The following is a 22,671-nucleotide window of genomic DNA, read 5'->3' on the forward strand; positions in this document are numbered from 1 at the left end:
GATGTATGGGCCTTCTGCTGGGACAAGTTTCACTCAACTCCTAAAAGCAACCACTCCAATGATGCCATTCCTAAAAGGTCCATACATAATGTCAAACAACATTTTATCAAGTCAAACTGGAGGAAATTCAGGTTCAAATTACAGTAGACTTCCGATAATCCGGAACCTATGGGACCTAGGTGGTGCCGGACTATCAGGAGGTACTATAAACTGGTTATATATATATACTGTATACAAAGTGTTCTTAACCCTTTTTATTGTACATACTATATACAGTATACTGTAATGTTTTGTTTTTTTAAGCCTTTTTTACCCTTTTTGCTCAGTTCAGCTGCTGCCGCTGTTACCTTGTGACTCATTTTTTGCCGAAGCTCACTCACTAGGCTCTTGCCATTTTGAAGCCGGACTATTGGATGCCGGACTATTGAAGTTTTACTGTATAGGGTTTGGGTTTTACATTTAAAAGGTAATCACGTCTCATATTATATTATTAATTACTACTACTGCTACTACTACTACAACAACAACGGCTCTTAGGGAGCCAAAACAAGGCCCATTGTGCCAAGGAAGAAGACAATTCCTGCCTCAGACATCTCATAGCTGACATCAAACAGGATCTGATGCATGGACCAAGTAGACAAATGGGGCAAGAGTGAGTGAGAGGATAATGTAACAAAATGAACAGAGTTTAATAGAAAAATAGATGTCACACACAGCTTATCACTTGTCCAACCATTGCCAGCTGGTAGTAATTTTTAGGCATATAGCAGAGGTTGGATTTACAAGGGGTCAAGGTGGCACATTTTGCAATTTTGATGAGTTTTACTTATCTATAGTGGGAAGCAAGGAAGTTACCAGATAAATACTTGATGGGGAAGTGAAGAAGCAGGCAAGTGAGGCTGTCGCTGGTGGCAGAACAAAGGCAGAAAACAGGAGCATCATATATAGGCTGATCTGATGGTGATGGAACAGGTAAATGTTGAAGGAACTTGAAAACAAAGATAAGGAGCTTGTGTCTGACGTGGTGGAAAAGGGAGGGAATATTTTATGTTGTCTAAAAATGTGGACAGACTCCACTGACGCAAAAAGGAAAATGGAAAAATCTGTAGATGAAATCAAAGGCAAATTTCTCTGATGGGTGGATACATTTACATCTCTATGGAATGAAATCTTTATGTACTTTGATATCTGTGCTCCCAGTCAGGAGAACCTAATCAGAGACTTTGAAGCTTGTTAGGTCATCTCTCCTGTTTATTTAAACCCCAGTTATACAAAGGTTTCCAGTGTCAGCACAGATTTTCCAATGGCCTTTTAATTTTAAAATACTGTCATTATAATTATTGTTTCGTTCTCAATTATGTGAAAATGGGTGAGCTGGGGGAAAAATATGAAGTGCCAATGAGTCTAAATAGGATTGTCTACATCAGGTCATCTGCTACAGTTGCTGTAAATTTAAAGGATAATTCTTGTGATTCCTGCTTGGAAGATTTTTCTGTTTAGATGAAAAACCTCTAGCAGGAAAGGTTATGTAAGAAAGGTATTTTCCCCTGTATTGGAAATTATGGCCTCTCCCATGTATTGAGACCCTAACTGGTCACTGTGCCATGCTTATATGTTCCCTTATCCCTTTGCAAGGGATTGATAGTTTTATTCCTTTGCAGAGCTAATACTACTTTCCCGAGGTACCTCTGCTGCAGATAAAGGAGGGAAAGAGAATGTTTTCTGGAGTTGTAACACAGGATACAGAGAAACCACTGGCAAAGAATAAGTGCACAGTTTTGTTTTGTTTTTCCTTCTGGCACCGGTGAGCTGTGTGTTTTGGCCCATTGTATAAAGAAGACTTTTACTACGTGAGGCCCTAAATAAGGGAAAATCTCATCCCAAAAGGGGAAGCCAATGTTTGCAATCAGTCTCTACCACTTAGGTGAATTTTAAGTTGGCTTCATTCTTAGACAGTTTAAGATATTTTCTGAATGCTCAGATGTATTTACAGATACTGCACAGGATCATTTAAACATTCTTCTCAATAGAGTTATACAGTCACAGCAAGAAGACATAAGACCCGTGCTTCTCCAAACAATACAGCCATATACACATTTAAAAAATCCTATTTGTTTAGTTTTTTAAAAGAACTTCATATTTCAAATCTGTCCTTTAGCACAGGATGAACAAGCTACTGTAATTCCTAAATATGACATTTAGCTTATAGTCCATTGCACAAGCAAACAATTAACGTGCCTGACATTTTTATTCAGATTTATTCTGTATTTGAAAAGCCTCTATCACTGAGGCAATTCAAAGGCTGGAATTATTGACAAAAGGATCAACTCAGCAACTTAAGATGATATCTTCTTAAAAGAAAACTTAAGATAATATCCTCCACTGTACTCTTCTAGTAGAGGGAGGAAATCTCTCAAATACCCATCTAATGACAGGAGTATAGATAGAAAAATAGGACATCCCTGCCTGATCAGAGATACTGTTCTACTAAAAAGCTTTTCTCTGCCTGTCAGAGGTCCAAGTTCTAGAAAGAGGAGTGTAAAAGAAACATTCACAGTGTTTTAGAGCCCATTCCAATGCATTAAGAATACACAGGCTATAAAAAAAGTAACAGTAACCTTATATGTATATAAATTGGCACATGGATACTATAGTGATAAGCTCAGTTTAGAAACACTCTGGATCACATTAAACAAAAAATTGTTAACATGCCAGTGCATTCCTGAGAAACTAAATGATGTAATCGTGATGAACTCCATACACCTGTATTTTACAAATCACTCTTTGTGTAAATCAACACAGCTCCGGTCTATGAAACTTTTCCTCTAGCCTTAGTTGAGCATACAGCCCTTTGATTTTATGTTGATTGGGGCTTTATTTTTCCTTTTAGTTTTTATCAGTTCAACAATGAATCATATAAATCCCTCAATCCACAGCATTTTAAAACATTATCATAAATGTATTATTATTAAAGGAAACTATACAGAGATACAGAATATGGGCAAAGTTGACCTCATTCAATTTATTATTTGCCAGTGGTGGCATACTCCAGGGATTTAGCACCCAATTTCTGGCTGTTCCTACCTCTCTGCCCTGCTGTTGAAAACGATAATGTTGTACTAGCACAGCCATGCAACTAACAGTATGCCAGTACTGTAAGAAGATCTGGTTCCTCTCCCCATCCCCCACTCCCGCTACAGCCCCTACCCATATCCTTGTCCCAACCAGCTGGAAGCCTCTCAGCAGGTGTCATGGGAGTGGAAATGCTGCCCTTTCTTTGCAGTAGCTCCCAGGTGGCCCTGAATAACAAAGCTCATTGGGCTAGAAGTGGCCAAGGAAAGCATTTCGTGTGTATATGTAGGCAGCAGTGGAGAAGAAGCAGTACTGTGAAGGAGATCTGCTGGAAGGGGGAGATAACGTGGTAAATATAATAGAGTGCTCCAGCATTGGTGAACTGGGGTATAAGAAACTTGAAACAGGGAAACGAGTAGTTCTGTGGCACCTTAGAGACTAATAAATATATATTCTCTCTCTCTCTTGATATATATATCATCAGCTTTCATAGACAAAACCCACTTCTTCATAAGAACGGCCATACTGGGTCAGAACAAAGGTCCATCTAACCCAGTATCCTGTCCGCTGAAAGCGGCCAATACCAGATGCCCCAGAGGGAGGCAACACAACGGTAATCCTCATGTGATCCCTCACCTCTCATTCATTTCCAGACAAACAGAGGCTAAGGATACCATTCCTACCCTTCCTGGCTTATAGCCATTGACAGACCTAACCTCCATGAATCTATCTAACTCTTTTTTGAACCCTGTTAAAGTTCTGGCCTTCACCGCATCCTCAGAAAGGAGTTCCATAGGTTGACTGTGCGCTGAATTAAGAAAAACTTCCTTTTGTTAGTTTTAAACCTGCTGCCTATTACTTTCATTTGAAGACCCCTAGTTCTTATATTGTGGGAATAAGTAAATAACTTTTCCTTATTCACTTTTTCCATACAAGTCATAATTTTATAGACCTCTATCATATTCCCCCTTAGTCTCCTCTTTTCTAAGCTGAAAAGTCCAAGTCTTTTTAATCTCTCTTCATATGGGACCAGTTCCAAACCCCTCATCATTTTTGTTGCCCTTTTCTGAACGTTTTCCAATGCCAATATATCTTTTTTGAGATGAGGTGACCACATCTGTACGCAGTACAGGCAGTCCCCGACTTACGTGGATCCGACTTATGTCGGATCCGCACTTACAAACGGGGCTTTTCTCGCCCCGGAGCTCACGGGTGGCGGGTCACCACCCGTGTCCTCCGGGGCGAGAAAAGCTTCTCCCGGTCTCCCTGGTCTGCTGGGGGGGGTCCAGCAAAGCCGCTGGACCCCCCCCCCCCAGCAGACCAGGGACACCCGAGAAAAGCCGCCACCTGGGCGGCTTTGCTCCGGGGCAAGCGAGCAAAGCCGCCCAGGCGGCGGCTTTGCTCGGATGTCCCTGGTCTGCTGGGGGGGGGTCCAGCGGCTTTGCTGGACCCCCCCCAGCAGACCAGGGGGACAGGAGCAAAGCCGTGGAGCACGCCCACAGCAGGACAGCCCAGGCGCGCTTGGGCTGTCCCGCTGTGGGCGTGCTCCAAGGCTTTGCTCTCCGTCTTCCTGGTCTGACCAGCAGACCAGGGAGATGGGGAGCAAAGCCGCGGAGCACGCCAGCAGTGGGACAGCCGTGCCGCGCCTGGACTGTCCCACTGCCTGCGTGCTCTGCGGCTTTGCTCCACGTCTCCCAGGTCAGCAGACCAGGGAGACGGAGCAAAGCCGTGGAGGTCTTGGGCGGTCCCGCCACCCCCCTGGACTGTCCCACTGCCCGCGTGCTCTGCGGCTTTGCTCCGCGTCTCCCAGGTCAGCAGACCAGGGAGACGGAGCAAAGCCGTGGAGGTCTTGGGTGGTCCCGCCACCCCCGTCTCCCTGGTCTGCTGGGGGGGTGCAGCTAGTGCCCCCCCCCAGAAGACCAGGCTTTTCTTGCCTCCCCTGGGGTAGAGCAGCTGGGGGCTGCCGGGTTGGTCCCGCAGCGCCGCTCCGGACCAACCCGGCAGCACCCCAGCTGCTCTGCCCCAGGCGTCCTAATTCAGCCGCTTCTGGTCAGTTTCAGCAGCGGCTGAATCAGGACGCCAGGGGCAAAGCAGCTGAGGTGCTGCTGGGTTGCTCCAGTAGCGCCAAGGAGCCGCGCTACTGGAGCAACCCAGCAGCACCCCAGCTGCTCTGCCCCAGGTGTCCCCAAGTCAGCCACTGCTGAAACTGACCAGCGGCTGACTACAGGAAGCCCCGGCAGAGTTGCTCTGCCCCAGGCTTCCTGGAATCAGCCGCTGATCAGTTTCAGCAGCAGCTGACTTGGGGACGCCTGGGTTTCTTAAGTTGAATCTGTATGTAAGTAAGAACTGGCATCCAGATTCAGCCGCGGTTGAAACTGATCAGTTTCAGCAGCGGCTGACGCCAGTTCCGACTTACATACAGATTCAACTTAAGAACAAACCTACAGTCTCTATCTTGTACGTAACCCAGGGACTGCCTGTATTCAAGATGTGGACATACCATGGTTTTATGTTGGCTTGTTCTCTAGCCCTTTTTAAATGACTCCTAACATTCAGTTTGCTTTTTTGACTCCCGCTGCACACTGAGTGGATGTTTTCAGAGAACTATCCACAATGACTCCAAGATCTCTCTCTTGAGTAGTTGTAGCCAAATTAGTCCCCGCCATATTGTATGTACAGTTGGGATTATTTTTTCCAATGTGCATTACTTTACATTTATCAACAATAAATTTCATTTGCCATTTTGTTGCCCAATCACTTAGAATCATAGAATCATAGAATAATAGGACTGGAAGGGACCTCAAGAGGTCATCGAGTCCAGCCCCCGCCCTCAAGGCAGGACCAAGCTCCACCTACACCATCCCTGACAGATGTCTATCTAACCTGTTCTTAAATATCTCCAGAGAGGGAGATTCCACCACCTCCCTTGGCAATTTATTCCAATATTTGACCACCCTGACAGTTAGGAATTTTTTCCTAATGTCCAATCTAAACCTCCCCTGCTGCACTTTAAGCCCATTACTCCTTGTCCTGTCCTCAGAAACCAAGAGGAACAAATTTTCTCCTTCTTCCTTGTGACACCCTTTTAGATATTTGAAAACCGCTATCATGTCCCCCCTTAATCTTCTTTTTTCCAAACTAAACAAGCCCAGTTCATGAAGCCTGGCTTCATAGGTCATGTTCTCTAGACCTTTAATCATTCTTGTCGCTCTTCTCTGTACTTAGTTTGGTGAGATCTTTTTGAAGCTCTTCACAGTCTGCTTTGGTCTTAACTATCTTGAACAGTTTGGTATCATCTGCAAATGAGCTTGATGATCAGTTTGGTATCATCTTCAGAGTGGAGAAAAAAGGGGGACTCTCCGAATTTATAACAGAAAACAAAGGGAGAGGGAAAAAATGTACCTGCCGATTGTAGTGCTGGTGCTAATGAGGCTAACTGAGTGAGAGGGTAGGGTCCCATACTTAGTCTTTGATGTCAAGGAGGTGTTGAATGTAAGGAAGTTGGTTTTATAATGAGCCATTCAGTTCAAGTCTTTGTTCATACCAAGGGAAACAGTGTCAAATTTGTATATAAAAGTCAATTCCGCAATCTCTCTCTGTAGCTGGCTTGTGAAATTCCTTTGTAGAAGAATAGCTACTTTTAAATCCATTATTGAGTGCCCAGACAGGTTTCTGTGTGTTACCATTTCCAGTATCTGATTTGTGTCCTTTTATCCTTTGTCACAGAGACTGTCCAGTATAGCCAATATACATGGCAGGGGGCATTACTGGCACTTGATGGCATATATCAAGTGGGTTTTGCCCACAAAAGCTCAGGATACTATATATTTTTGTTAGTCTCTAAGGTGCCACAGGACTACTCGTTTTTAAAGTTACAGACTAACATGGCTACCCCTCTGAGACTTGAAAGAGGAAGTCAGAGTTGGGTTTAGACAGACATTTAACGAAATATTTACAAACAAAAGGGAAAATCCTGCTGTCCTTAAACTACTATAACTAAACCTTTTTTACTACTATACTCTCATGAGTAAGGGAGAAGGATTTGGCCTAGTCCTGAACTGAAGGCAGTCAGTTCCCTAAATCAGTAGTTCTCAACCACAGGCATACCTACCTCTAGGGATATGCAGAGGTCTTCTGGGAAGTGCACCAAAACACCTAAGTGTTTGCTTCGTTTTACAACAGGCTACATAAAAAGCACTAGCAAAGTCAGAACAAACTAAGTTTTACAATTATATGGTACAATGAGAAAAGTAAGCTGGTTTTCAGTAAATACAGGTTGAACCATCCAAATCTAGGACTCTGGTCCGGCAACATCTCTAGTCCAGAAAGAGCACAGATGTTGCTGGACCAAAGATCCCTGGAAGCAGGAAGTGGGAGACAGCCAGGAATCCCATGGGGATTGAGTAGCCCTGGAGAGCCCCAGTCTGGTGAGCTCTGGCGGTGGCTTGGGTACCCCAGTCCTGGCCAGAAATACCTGGCATCAGCCAGGGAGCACTGGCCCCAGCAAGGCTGGTGGCGACCATGGAGCCCCAGCAGCAGCAAGGCTGTTGGCAGCCACGGAGCAATGGCCCTATCCAGGAACCTCAGAGAGCCCCGAGCAATGAGGCTGGCGGTGGTCGGAGAGACCCTGCCCCACAGCTCCGAGAGGAGCTGGGAGTGGCCCGGCAGCCAGTTGACCTCCTCTGATCTAGCAAACTCCCTGGTTAGGGACTTCTCAGATCCTGAGAGTGCCAGCCCAGGGAGGTCCAACCTGTAGTGTGTTGTGACACTTCTGTATTTTTATGTCTGCTTTTGTAAAGAAGAAGTTTGAAAGTGAGGTGTAAGTTTGGGGTGCGCAAAACAAATCAGATTTCTGAAAGGGGTACAGTGGTCTGGAAAGGCTCAGAGCCACTGCCCTAAATTATTACAACAGCTGCCTTGTACAGGGACATTTTCAACATAAAAATAAGCAGGCACTACTCTAAGAACTTGAATAGACACACATTCACTTAGGCCAGAGGTGAATTCAACCCATAGAGTGTAAATCAAATACTAAACAATGATCAGAGAAGTGAAGCCAGACCAAAAAACTGGCTGATCTTATGCTACAAAGTTTATTATGTCTGTAAAAACATCTCAATACTCTTGCACAGTAATAAAAATCGCTTTTATTCTGAGTGAAGCAGGCAGTCAAAACAGCCCCAACAATGACAAACTTTTAATGCACCCAAAACTTTGATTTATGTTTGAGCCAAATCATATTCTTATAACTATTACTTCACTCCATGCTTTTAAAAAACCCCTTGATAGAAATCTGTTTTGATTTAATGTATAAAATTTGGGAATTGCATTAGGATGTGCCAAGCCAATTTTATCTAACAAATCTTTACAATCAGGCAATTAAGATTCCCTTCAAAGGAATGCAGTTTTCCCATGTCAGTTTTATCTCTCAGCATTTTAATATTGCCAGTCACTTTTTACTCTATTTGCCATGAATGTTTAAATATTTAATACTGAATTGGTGTTTCAAAGCCGAATTAAAGGCAAACTACAAACTGCATCAATTTTTAGTCACATTTTTAAACAACAAAATCCCAATTTATCCGTAACTTTAATAATCTATATGGCCTAGTAGACCAACTGTTGAACTGGGAATCTAGACACTTGGGTTCTGGACCCTGCTTTGCCTATGGCCTGCCGTTTGACCTCAGGCAAGCAATTTCATCTTTCTCTGCCTTAGATTCCCCACCCCTAAAACACAGATAACGATATTGACCTCTTTTATAAAGTGCTTTGGCACCTCTAGATATAAAGGGCTAGGTATTATTATTATTACTACTATCTGCCCTATGTGCTATCATTTAGGACACTGTTCCTCAATGCAATCAAATAACAAAATGGCACTCTCTATGCACTCATTTGATTGGCTAACAAATGTCGTTTTTTACAAGGTTCAGGGAGCTTGATTCTCTCTTCTAAGCAAGTGAGTGCTAATTGGTAGGTACTTAAGGTAAAACATGGAATATGCTGAAAGAACATTGTGAAAATTGTAATCCCTAGTAGCTAAGGGCAGGTCTAGACTATGAGCGGCTTCCAAAAGAAGATATGCAAATTCGGCTTGAATTTGCATATATTCTTCCATTTTTTTTCCTGGAAGAGGCTTCTCTGATATTTGGCCTGTCTACATGGGACCAAATATCAGTAAAGCCCCCTGTAAACCTCTTTTTAGGAGGAATAAGGGGGTTTTCGAAAGAGGGTTTTTTTCTGATATTTGGCCCCAGGTAGACAGGCCAAATATCAGAAAAGCCTCCTCTGGGAAAAAAAAATGGAAGAAAATATGCAAATTTTAGATGAATTTGCATATCTTCTTTTGGAAGCCACGTGTAGTCTAAACGGACCTTCACTTTCAGGTCTCTAACTACAATAAATCAGAATTCTGGACATAATTATATGCAGCCGTGGTTCTTATTTTAAAGCCTTGTATATCACCAGAATCAAGCCACAGGCCTTTCATACCAGATACTTCTACGTTTTGATGATTATTCTCCCATCTCTATCCTATAGATTTTTAAACATTCTGTGCCACAGAGAATATTTCAGATGTATCCCAAATTTGGCATGAAGAGAGATTTCAGACTACAGCCAAACGTTTATTTCAAACTAAATCTCCCCATCAAATAATCCATGGGTAGTTTTTAACACAAAATTGCAAGTTTTTTAGATCATCATTCAGTTGTAACCCAAGAACTCTGCCACAACTGGTAGAATGAGTTTGTAGCACACACATTGTTAAACACCATGAATCAGGTGGCTGGAACTCTGTCACTGCCAGTAAAATAATGTTGATCCTCTTCTCATGTGTGTGCTCTCCTCCCCCGCCAATTGGTAACCTTGGCAGAGTCCTTTACATTTCTGGATTTTTTTAGAGGAAAACAGAATAAAAGTTTCAAGTTCCTCATGCTTTCAGATGTATCACAGACTGCTAGAGTCTCGAAAGAGGATATGCAATTTCCACGGGAATTTGCATATCTTCTTACAATCTCACTTTCAAAAGCAGCACTTTTGAAAGTGAATGTAGTTTAGACACAGCTTTTTCAGCGAACCTGCCCTCCTTCATCTAAAAGCCACGTAAACCTCATTTTTTGAGGAATTTGCATATCCTCTTTCGACACGCTAGCGAAGTCTAGATGAGCCGAGAGCTACCAGCCTTCAAATATCAACATCTACGCCACCTTTATTACATTATAATGTTTGAGATATAATAGACATATCCTATTTTAAGGAGGGTAGACACTGACTTTTAAGTACCACCACTTGACCTTGCTTTGGGACATCAAATAATTTTGTCTTTTCTACCTCTAAAACCATGCTGGAGAGAAGATCCTGAAGAATTCAAGCCTGATTGCCCATAATTCTCTCTTCTTTCCTTGTCTTTACCTCCCCCAAAAGAATAGTCACCTGCTGATTTCTGTTTGATATGTACTGAACCTGTTGCCCCAAGAAACAAAATTGGCCTGATTTTTAGGGGAGCACTCTGTAGCTTCCATTGAAATCAATGAACACCACGTCTCTGAAAAAGTCAGGGAAAAGTACCTTAAAATTCAAATGCGCGAAAGTGAAGAGTATCAGGAAGGAATCACTATTACAGCTTTAAATATTTAATGTCTTTCAGGAAAGATGCCAGTTTTCCATTTTATCTCCCTTGTTGAAAACTCTTTTGATGTTTAATGGCTTTTTAGGTGTAGATGGCTGTTTAGTTACTAGAGTAAATGGATACTAAATGACAGATAAACAGGATGCAGAAAGACATATTTACTATTTATGCCAAGGCCAGCAGCTAACCTTGGTGTTTGTGTTGTGTCTGATGTCTTACCTTCCATAAGAGCACAGCCAACAACAGGAAGATGAGAATTCCCACCAGCAAACTAATTGCAATGATCCATCCCACAACATAACCACGAGGCTCCAGATTGTGCAAGGCCTCAAAGACCACCTACAAAGCAATTAGAAAAGATCTTTTACAACTGGAAGCTGTACAGTTTTCCCTGGTACTCATCTTACTAAATACACAGCAGTTTAGTTTTACCGATCATATTTCTAATGTTAACAAACACTGAGATTAAAAATACATAACTGTTTAAAATGACAAGCATGGAATGGGTCTTCAATTTTGTGCTTTCAGACTCTTTTCCACAAAGATTTATTAAAAATTAGATTGTCGTCTCAGTAAATATCATTTAGCAAATATCTGCTTTGTCATTTTTCCCCAGATACTGATCTTGCTCTAGTACCTGCCTTAAAAGTGAACAGAGGTTTGCAAAGAACGCATTATCCTCCTATTGGTACAAATTCCCATGACACTGAACACATTTTGCACTTCACTCATACGTTTTTTAATGGTGCCAACCTCCCAGACACTTCATATAAAAACCCCGATATGCTTTTTTAAAATGCATAAATTGTTTTTGCTGAAAGCTAAACATTCCTCCTTGCTTCATTCACTGACTTATTTCATGAGATATGGAGTTTGGGGATCCACTGGGGTCCTCCTCTTTGCAGACCCATTCCCTGGCTGCAAAGATGCATGGTGAATGAGGAAAGGTCTCCTGAGAATCCCAGACTTTATTTACTGTACGCTTTCTCCTGCATATACTTCTCTGTGTTGCAGTGTCAACCATGTATATGTCCTATGTATGGCCTTCCTTAGCATTTAGATAAGCAAAATGTATTGCTCTTGCACTGTGTGCGAACTTCGAAGACTTATAATTCAGGCAACTCAAAACCAATTTTCACTGGAAAACTCAGAAGTGATTCTTATTCAAGGGAGGCTCCTTTCCTGTCAAAGTTTATCACATTAACCTCAAGTTCAACCTCAAACAGCTATGAATGGGTTTTTTTTTTAAAGGGGGAAGAGAATGTTCCTCCCCCAACTCAGGCTTAACCATTTTTGCTCACTTTCAAAAATCCACATTTGGTTAGGAACTGTTGACTTGAACAATTTAGACAGAAAGGAAACATTTGGGAATTAGAAATAACTGAAAACAGAGGGTTAGAATTGATTAACATTGCAAGAGATTAATGTGAGCTATTTCTATTGGAAGAGGACATAAACGGCATGCTTTCACCTGTGAAATAGTCATGGTTTGGGCAAAGTGGTGCTTTTCAAACTCCGCCTTTCTCTTCCCTTTTCTCTGCTGCTTGTCATTGAAACAGCACCATTTATGACACAGTTATGGTGCATGTGTGTGTCTACACAGTTTATTTATAGAAAATAAATACACGAGTAAACAAAAAAAAAGACGCTAAATTTGGGGCCTTCCATCCTTGATGGCGTCCTGCTAAATAACTTCAGCATTCTGCTGGCTGATCAGGATGAGACTGGACTGTACCATTTATACAAACATGATACAAATACAGCTAAACTTACGCACATTTCTTTTCCCTCCATGAAAACAGTTTGCGTATCAGTTGGTAATTCTATCTATCCACCAGATTATTTGATTGGAATGTTGCATGAACAGCAACAAATGTTTGAGGGAAGCTGAAATGTATTAATTGGTGACTGCCATTTTCAAAATATTTTCCCATAGCCAGTTGCACCAGGACCCCGAGAGTTGCAAGCAAAAAACACCACCACCACCATCCTGTGGTCCTGTGTGGTGAGGCTTTTTGGCCCTATCAGGCAGCCGCCCTCCCTCTTGCCTCCCTGCACCGGGACGGACAGCTCCCCTGTGGAACCCAGTAAGCACTAGGGTTGCCAGGCTGTCTCCGTATTGAGCTGGACAGCCTAGGATTTTCACCTCCTGGCCAGGAAAACATCAGAAAGTACTAGACATTTTAGGTATTTTCTGAATTTTTTTTTACGAGACAGGAGGCGAAAATACTGAACTGTCCAGTTCAATACCAGACACCTGGCAACCCCTTACACAGGCCCAGCAGTTTAAGACTTGGCCTTTCCTCAGCAGGCAACTACACCACAAAAAAAATTCACATATAGTCTGGAACTTAGATCCTTGAAACCATCCATCTCTTTACTGCATACACAAGGTAAGCTAATGCAGAACTGTTATTTTAAATACAATCTGTTCCTTGAGAATGCGGGGGAAGTAGGTGCAACTGATTCCCTCAAAATATGAGATGCCTTATTTCACATGGGTTAAAAAGGAAACCACCCAATGACAAGTCAAATCAAATCAACAACACACAAACACAACTTTTTATTTAAAAAACTCCAAGCTATCACTATCACTTGAAAGTTCTTCTAATGCCAATGATTTTAGAGAGTGGTGACATTTACCATTCTTTGTGGCAACTATTAGTTTCTTTCATATATTGTAGAAATTCTAGTGCACTGTTAACTTCTTTAGGTTTCTCATTGTTAAAGCAGTAACAATAATATAATCAATAGAATGGAGGGTATGTCCTTGATGTCACAGAGCATATGGTAGAATATTTTATGTTAGCAATAAACCTAATCCAAATTCAAGAAAATGTTTCCTTTAAAGGAAAATAAATCAATGTGAATGAGTAGGTATCCTACACAGTTCCTTCCTCCTCTGTGAAGAGCATAAGAATAACTGGGCCAAACTTTAAAATTTTGAAAAGGGAACCTTGGTTTCATATATGAAAATACTCCCTGAAGGATGGAATTTCCCTATGCCCTCCTTTTTTGTCGTTGTTGTTGTTGTTTTGTGCGCTAAGCAAAGAATTACTGGAAAGATTTAAAGATGTTCTGAGATGATCTGCTCCTAAATAACCCTCTCTTGGCTTCCCAGAAAGCATCATGGCACTAACATAACATTTGGCACAATCACATTGTTCAGCCTTCATCTGTGCAATACTCTGCAGTGGTCTTGTCTTCTTTCTCTATGTTCTGTCTACATCAATCTGTTTTCTCTTGTTTCATACATAAATTGCAAGCGACTAGCACAACGAAGTCCTGGTCCAAGGCGGCGGTCCTTTGTACTATAATAATGCAAATAATGAATAGGTAGTAATAATGTCCATGTTCTCTGGTAATTATATTTCACCTCAAAGATAGATACATTTTAGCATTAAAAGCTAACACAAAGCACATCAAGATGTCTGGATGAATGGAGAGTTTCCTGTAAGTTTGGCCTGTATAAAAACTGTTTTTAGGAAAATGCCACCTCATATCTTCCATATATCATTGTGCCAATTTGGAAAGATTATTCAGTGTGTCAGATGTAGCTCATTTCTAATGGTGGCTCCAATGTGCTTCTGTCCTCTAGCAATATAAACCAGCTCAGAAGACAATACTACAGTTATTTCCCACGGCACATATAGGGAAAAATTACTAACACAGATGCTGATGGGTAGGAAATTTGACAAATACTGACTTTTTAGGGGTGGCTGTCTGCAAAATTAGGTCCTGTTCTCTACCCACTTTCCAGTGTACAAATGTCCATGTCACAAAAATCATTATCAGAATAAACCCTTTCTCAACAGATGACTTCATGGAGATGGAAAATGAACTGTATGATGTTCACCTCCCTAGGTACAAAACCCTTTAGTTCCGGTGTGAGTCTGGGATAATTGGAAGAAACGTTCACATTCAGAGCCAAAGCCATGCTTGCTCAGAGGGTGGGGGATAATAACTGTTTTATTCATTATTTGATGTCTTCTAATACTAAATCGACCATAAATACTAAAGATATAAACCTATCACTAACTTCTTTATGGTTTTGTGGTTTGGAGTGGAGTGAGGAAGTTGTATATCTTAATTTACTTATCCCTCTGAAGCCCTCCAATATTAACCACAACCGATCTATAGGCACAGACATGATCAAGTCTACAATTATTGTATTAATGGTCATGCTGAAGAAAAAACACATAATGCATCGTATGTCAGAAGCCTTATCAGTAAGAGAACATTACAATGAACAGTGGGAAGCTGGGAATAAAAAAAGAAAGAAATTTGTCTCTCATAGGGTATGTCTACACTACCCTCCTAGTTCGAACTAGGAGGGTAATGTATGCATACTGCACTTGCTAATGAAGCCCGGGATTTGAATTTCCCGGGCTTCATTAGCATAAGCGGGGAGCCGCCATTTTTAAATCCCCGCTGCTTCGAACCCCGTGCAGCGCGGCTACACGGGGCTCGAACTAGGTAGTTCGGACTAGGTTCCTATTCCGAACTACCGTTACTCCTCGTGAAACGAGCTGTACTGGTAGTTCGGAATAGGCACCCTAGTCCGAACTACCTAGTTCGAGCCCCGTGTAGCCGCGCTGCATGGGGTTCGAAGCAGCGGGGATTTAAAAATGGCGGCTCCCCGCTTATGCTAATGAAGCCCGGGAAATTCAAATCCCGGGCTTCATTAGCAAGTGCGGTATGCATACATTACCCCGCTAGTTCGAACTAGCGGGGTAGTGTAGACATACCCATAGAGTGTTTGGAGGCAGGCAATGACTATTGTGTGCCAACCTGCCTCTCTGCTTTGAAATGCTTACCACTGAAAACTCTGTCAGAGAACATATTTTGGACTTCCCATTAGCATCCAGATCAATAGCAGAACTGCTTTAGGACAGCTAATATAAAGAGCATGTAATGTGGTCTCAAATCTGAGAAACTTCCCACACAGTCCTGAAGCATACATTATTTGTAGAGGAGACAAGGGTATTTTGGGAAAGAGGACAGGCTTGACCCAAAAAGATATGAAATAGCAATAAAATACAGAGTAAATTAAGAGTTTACTTGTGAACTCCCAACAAATGCCAAGGAATGAAAAAAACTAGACTATCTTTAGAATGTATCAGGACTTCTATCTTTATATTTGCCTTTTAAATTTCATACTGCACTTATGGATTTTCAAAGTGGCATTTTAAATGAGTACACTGGGAAACTGCTAAGCTGAAACCCTTTTTCATTGTCCATACTACATGTTGAACCCAGGGGGCATGGATGACATGCAGAAAGTGATCTTATTCCTTCACAGCAATTTCATCCTTCTCCTTTCCGGTAATGCAGAATTGCACACTTTCATTGCTCTCTTAAATTTTCAACACTTCTGACCAAGCACACTTTTATCAGTTCAACATTTTGCTTTACGAAATTAATATTTTATATTTTACCATTGTGGTGAGCAGAAAGGGGGGAACAGATATCAGTTTCTCTTTAAAAGCTTATTCTTTACTGCGCCAATTCAGGAAAGTATTTTAATATTTTATGTCCCATAGGTTTTAATGATACGTAAGCATGTACTTGAAATTAAAATTTTACTTACATTCTTTGCTGTAAAAAGAATTGACTACTGAATTCAGGACCTATAAGAATGAGGAAGCTAATCAAATGAAAAATGATTTCAAATTGTCAAATCTAGGGATGTGAAAGATCCTTAATATTATTAACAATAATATTATTAACAATATTATTTTTAAGAATGTGTATATCCACAAATGTAGAACTGTGCATGGTACCCAGAATTTATTGTGCTTCCCTTTTTAGGAATGCAGTAGAGATAGGAGTACTGCAGATTTGACTAGAATTTAAAATTCTGGTTAATCAGTTAACTTAGGCTAACCTAATAGTTAGCTAGCTCTTCAGAAGATGTGCTCCCAAAGTTACTCCTCCAAATCTGTCTTTTTAAATCTTTCCTGTTAATAAGTAAAAGTTACAGCGTGTGCCATCTGAATCTAGATTAAACTCAACTATCTAGTTTTTCATGGGGTGCGCCCTTATATCTTTATTCATAACAGACCTAACTCCAGGTCCTATGAGCATGAAGACACTTCTTACGTTTGTTGCAGGCTAGAATATTCATGTGTCTTGATCTGGCAGTTTCCTAATCTACTTAAAGCCGACAAGTGCAAGATGTTAAGGGATACTTGTAGGGCTGGACTGACCATATAAGTAAACTAGGCAGTCATGTAGGCTTTAAGAGGCACCAAATTTGATGGAAATGATTTTCTCCCTCTGTTTAAAAATATATTAATATGTTATCTCTTATAAATGAAAGTATCAAATATTTGACTTGCAAAACAGTGCATTATTGCCATATCAGAAGTGGAGTTATAGTATTTATTTCACATTGTGGAGTTCTGGTGTATATATAAATACAGTTAAAATTTGTCATGGCATAGCTTAAAAAGAGGGTCGCCTGGGTTTGCTGCACGGGGGCAGGGTCTGGCAGCGGAAGAAAGGAAGAAAAACTGTTGCAACTTGAAATGCAACTGTTCATAGCACTATCCAAAAATACTGTGTACAACTCAAAATGGTTAAAACTTTAAAATTGTCAGCTACTGGACAGTTTACCCTATACAATGTACTTGAGTTAGGATTGATGCAATGTAGAGAAAATCATTATATTCATTGTTCATTTTTAATGTCAAGTAAATAAAGGTAAAATTTCACTCTAGACTCCTCATTTTTCTCTATATCGTATGTGAGGGGAAGGAAGCACCAAAGTCATAGTTCACCTAACGTGCCAAATACTTATAGTAAAGATAATGGAATTCCTTCTCCTATACAGGAACATTTGCATGGTGTTGTCACTGGATCTGACAAGTCAATCACTACAGTTTTCTATGAATAAAATTATTGTTCTGAGAGACATTTCTAGAGGAGAAAAGAGTCTCATCCAGCAATGGGCAACCTAGACTGGTGAGTGGGCTGCATGACAAGATTGTCAGAACCAAGATGATCTCCCAGGATAGGGTAGTTTTGCCAAATGTGCTTGCATACCTAGAATTTGCAGAATGTGCTACTGAACCATAGCACACAGCACTTTAAATGGATGCAGAGGGAGCGCATGGTTCTCACAATCAATGTTTTATGCAATCAGCTTGCACCTCACTTCACATGCCTTTGCTTTAAGTGTCTGACACTTTAAGAATACCAGTAGGAAAAAAACTACCAGCAAAATCTGGCAACTCTGTGTGGTGGGTAATGGTAAAAAAAAAGTCTTGTGGGCCACACACAAAAACCCAGTAAGCTGCATGTGGCTTGCAGACTGTAGGTTGCCCTCTACCGGTCTCATCTATATGCGTCACATACCTTCAAGGATTGCAAGTCTCCCCTCAGTGTAACTATTAGTTATAAACATCCATTTCAGCTATTATGAAAGGATGTGAGTCTTACCATTGCAAGCACTAAGCCTATGTAAAAACCAAATCCTGTTCACATTATTCACTTGATTGAATGGAGCTGCTTGTGTGAACAAAATGAGGATTTGCTTTATTGATATCAGAGAGGGAATACATTGAAGGAAGCCAATAAAACTCAAAGAAACTCCTGATACTGCCTTTAAAACTGGTATGTACTAAATCAATGCAACTGGTCTAAAAAAAAGAGATCTCTCATTCATTCAGTAATATTTGCCAAAAGAGAGCCTCTTGCCATCTCATTGGCTTTATTTAGAATTTTGCATGTCCCTTGAAGAAAATCTATGAGAGTTTGTGAAATTAATGAAGCCATATGAATGGACTTGTTATCATAAGTATTTAGTACACTAATTTGGAAACCGTCATTCCTGTTTCATGGTGTTCCTGTTTAAAATTGTTTGAGCTGTGATATTGGATGCTAAACTTCATACACAAAAAATGAAATCAGGACAGAATGACTGCCTAAATCAGTCTTAGCTAACAAGTCATATTGGCTTTATGGAAATTAGCATGATAGAGTGTTTAAAGACATTCTACTTTCACCACTAGATACCAACTCTGTCAGCTGACTCAAAGCATGTCCATCAACAGCAGCTCAGATGAAGCCTGTGGCCAAATGGATATGGTACAGCATTCAGTGGTCAACAAGAACAAAAGGAGAGAGAGAAAGGGATTTTTTTAAAAGAAGGAAGCAAGAGGAATGGACAAAGAAACTGTATCCTCCCCCCCCCCCCCCCCATCCCGTTTCTGGTTACAACTAAATAACTGTGGTTTGCAACAAGTATTGTTCTCAGCTGCATTCCACCAGAAGAGGGAGAAGGGAAGAAAAAAAACAACATTAATACCATGAGCCAAACCTCATGTCTTAAATTTTTCTCTCAGCATGACCCTATCCAAAACATACTACAGTGGAGAAACCAACAGACATATGGAAATAACAGAGAGAGACAGAAAATAGCATTCACATTAGAACAGACTAAAATCACAAATTGATGTTACACTACTAAAATATGCTAAGCATGCTCCCCTTTAGTTACAGTTTCTCAGAAACTAGCAGCAACCTTTCGTTTAAAGATGTGTATCTTTTCATAGCATGTAGGATGAAATCTGCAATCACTGTAACCCAAGCCCTTCCAGAGACAGGAAAATGACAATATTTTTTCCAAACTTTTGATAACAATGAAACACAGCAGACCACACATTGTAATTAAATTGTTTCTAAATTTTGAGCATGAAAGAGCAGTAATCCCCTTGAGTTCACAAAGTGCCCATCACTGGGAAGGATCCCCAAAACCTTTACAGATTGTTACATATAGGGGTGAAATCCTGGCTCTGTAAACTTCAATGGGGGCTAGGATTTAATCTCAAGTATTACAACACTAATAAATTATATGTAGCCACAGAACTGAAAGTCATGCAGTGTCACCCAACTGATTTAAAAAGACCCAGAGATAGGCCAATAAGTAGTGCTGCAGGGCAGTTATAGAGTGCATGAGGGAAATGTCACTGACGAAGGAATGGTATGAGTCCTATTTTTATGCTGCTAAATCCTGAAGTCCTTATTCAGACAAAATTCGCACTGAGCCAAGAGTAGTTTTTTTTGGATTAAGAACTGCTAAGAACAATTTGAGAGATTACCTCAGGATTTGACCCAGACAATAGTACTAAGATACTCAACAGAAAGAGACTATTTCCTTTTCTTTCCCATTTCTAAAGAAAATCTCTATTTCTGTTTTCTGAAATACTCCCTAATTTATTTAATTTGGGGGCTGGAACTGTCTACTTCTTCTGTGTTTGTAAAGCATCTAGCCCACTAAGAGCTGGATCCACAATTGCGGTCTTTGGTGCTATCTCAATACAAGAAATAATAAACCCAATTATGCTTCAAAGACAAAAGAAATCGATATAAGCAAAATCCATGCTCTGGCTAAGGTACATACTTGCAATTGGTCAGACTGTGCATGGGCAGTTGGTATGCTAGGAGGGGGAAGGAACGGCCTTCCCAAAACCACCAGCCTGGCCCTACCCATACTCTACCCCCAGAATGTCTACTATAGCAGCAATGGGCGCAGAGTATTGCTGCCCCAGACCACCCTCCCTGCCTGTGCTCCAGGCCAGGGGAGCTGAGGCCGCATGCCGCCCTCCTTCCCCATTGCTCTAGGGCTGGGGAGGCTATGACCGCATGTCCTCCTTCCTCCCAGTTCTCCAGGGCCGGGGAGGCTGGAGTCATGTGCCCTCCTCCTTCTCTGTGAGCCAGTGAGGCTGTGGCTGTGCACTGTCCTCCATCCTGGGGACTGGGAGGCTGGGGCTGTGCACCCTCCCATCTCTGTGGTGCTGGTGAGGGGCAGCTTGGTTCCTGTACAGGGCTGGGGCCCGGGCAGCAGGGGTGGAGCTGGAGGCAGGGCTGGATGCTTGCTTCCTCCAGTCCTGCCTTCACCGATTGCCCATGAGATTGTGCATGAGCAGTGTAATTTTGTTTAAGAAGGGAGTTCATGTGCAGTGAAATGTTCAAAATCCAGGTCAATAAAGCCCGAATATATCAGTGGGACTACTTGCTTTGCTGAATCTAGGTCTAAAAGAATAGCTTCTCTACAGCATTAAATCCACAACTTCCTGCTAATGACATATTGCAACCCTCCACCATACTCAGTTTATATTACATATATAATTGGTAAGGGGATTGCAGATGAAAGGTGTTATATAAATGTAAAAATAATATTACTCTTTCTAATTGGGACATATTGAATTAGGACGACTGAGATTTGGGAGGGTGCTCTGGAGACTGATTTAGCCTAATGATAATGAAGAAAAACAACTGCTGCTTGATCAGAAGAGAATTAGCATATTCTGAATAATAGGTTCACACCTGCTCTGAAGCCTGGATATATATTTGAACTTAGCTACTTTATGTTATATTAAAAATTAAGGCTGAGGTTTATAATGCTGCCTTTGGGGACTTAGATGCACTACTCCCATTAAAAATAATGGAAATTAAGTTTCTAAATCCAGTAGGAGGCTTTGAAAATCTCAGCCTAACAGCTTTTTTTATGGTCATTAACCCAGTATTAAGCACATTAGAAAAAGCTGTAAACAATCTTTAAACACAGGGTTCCCAGACTGCTTGTACCACGAACATGGATAGTTTGTAAGCAAGATGGAAGCATTAGAATAAGGCTCAGTGAGACCAGCAAGAATTAAATATTCTGGATGGAATTTTTTGCCTAAGTGAATTAGGAACACAAAAGTGCCACTGGCTTTCAATGGAGCTTGTGCTCCTGAGGCACTTGAGTACTTTGAAAATCCTATCACCTATTTTCAAATACAATTAAATGTCTTGTGGTTAAAGAGAGCTTCTCTTAAAAGGTAAATTTTCAGTCTGCTGGGGCTAAAGTAAAAAAGGAGCAGGAGTACTCTCTCACCATCCAGGGCTGATATAAATGAGTGACTCTACAATGCGTGTACTGTATGCTAATTGCAATGGCTACATATAAAAGGTGGCTACCTTATCTATACATGTTTAAATGTTTCAAAATGTCATCTCTGATGAGATTTTGCTGAGAAAAAAACCACGCTGGAGTTTCAAGGAAAATCGGAACGGATTAAATTAAAGCTGACATTAACCGCACAATGAGAAGCTAAACTTTGATTAGCTGCAACATACAGCATGCAGCGCCACATAATATCATCCACTGTGATGGCCTGGATATCACAGCAAGTCAAACCACAGAAACACTATGAAGCAGTGCTATTAGAGCATTCAAAGAAACTAAGACTTGCTCATTTTTGTAGGTCAAACCCACAGTTTCCGGTTGCCTTGCTCCCTTAATGCACTGCATACGAATGGGATAATGGGGGCCTTTCTTTTTAGACTCAGTCACTTACTGTTGCATTTTCAGGATTCCCATTAGACACTTCCACAATCCTGAGTGTTTTGTCCACCCTCACCTTCGCCCTTGTCACAAACTGAATGACTGATGAACTGTCCTGAAGATTAAAAACAGAAGTAGTTAAACAAGCTTTTTCAATGTAATAACATTATATTAAATGATTGGGAATTTGGAGTTGGGCTCTTTAACACTATCCCAAGTTCACTGTAAAAAAAAATACACAGCATGGTGCCAATCAACACAGACAAGCTAAATTTTAACCACAACAGTTCCCAAGTAGCTAGAAACAGGTATTTGGAAGCTAAGATAGACTTACAAATGGTAGATGATAAAATTGTTCATTATGTTAAATAAAACCAGGCATAGCACACTGCATAAAGTTAGTATTTGTTTTATATTTCCATTTGTAAGGTTAACTTTGCCTTGCATGTTATACAGTATATTTAAACACGAATTTTCTGACCACTAGCATTTTAACTTATTATTTACTTTTATACTGTGTATATTTGTGTAAGTTTTCTTTTCATTTAGGACCAGATTGTGCCATTACCATGTTCTGAGGATAGTGTCCAGCCCCGTTGCCGTGATGGAGAACTGGGGACATCATATACCC

General features: G+C 41.0%; 1 protein-coding gene across 1 annotated transcript in view; it reads right to left on the reverse strand.

Moving 5' to 3' along the window:
* Positions 1-22,671, reverse strand: part of ITGA9 (integrin subunit alpha 9) — a 339,039-nt gene that overhangs the window by 20,468 nt on the left and 295,900 nt on the right. Inside the window, exons 26-27 of the mRNA XM_006124025.5 lie at positions 22,054-22,155; positions 10,925-11,044 (exon numbers count right to left, since the gene is read on the reverse strand). Coding sequence (XP_006124087.2) covers positions 10,925-11,044; positions 22,054-22,155 — 222 coding nt within the window. The remainder of the gene's footprint in view (positions 1-10,924; positions 11,045-22,053; positions 22,156-22,671) is intronic.

Source organism: Pelodiscus sinensis, chromosome 2, assembly GCF_052426305.1.
Source record: "Pelodiscus sinensis isolate ZL-2025 chromosome 2, ASM5242630v1, whole genome shotgun sequence".
In the NCBI taxonomy this organism is placed as follows: domain Eukaryota; kingdom Metazoa; phylum Chordata; order Testudines; family Trionychidae; genus Pelodiscus; species Pelodiscus sinensis.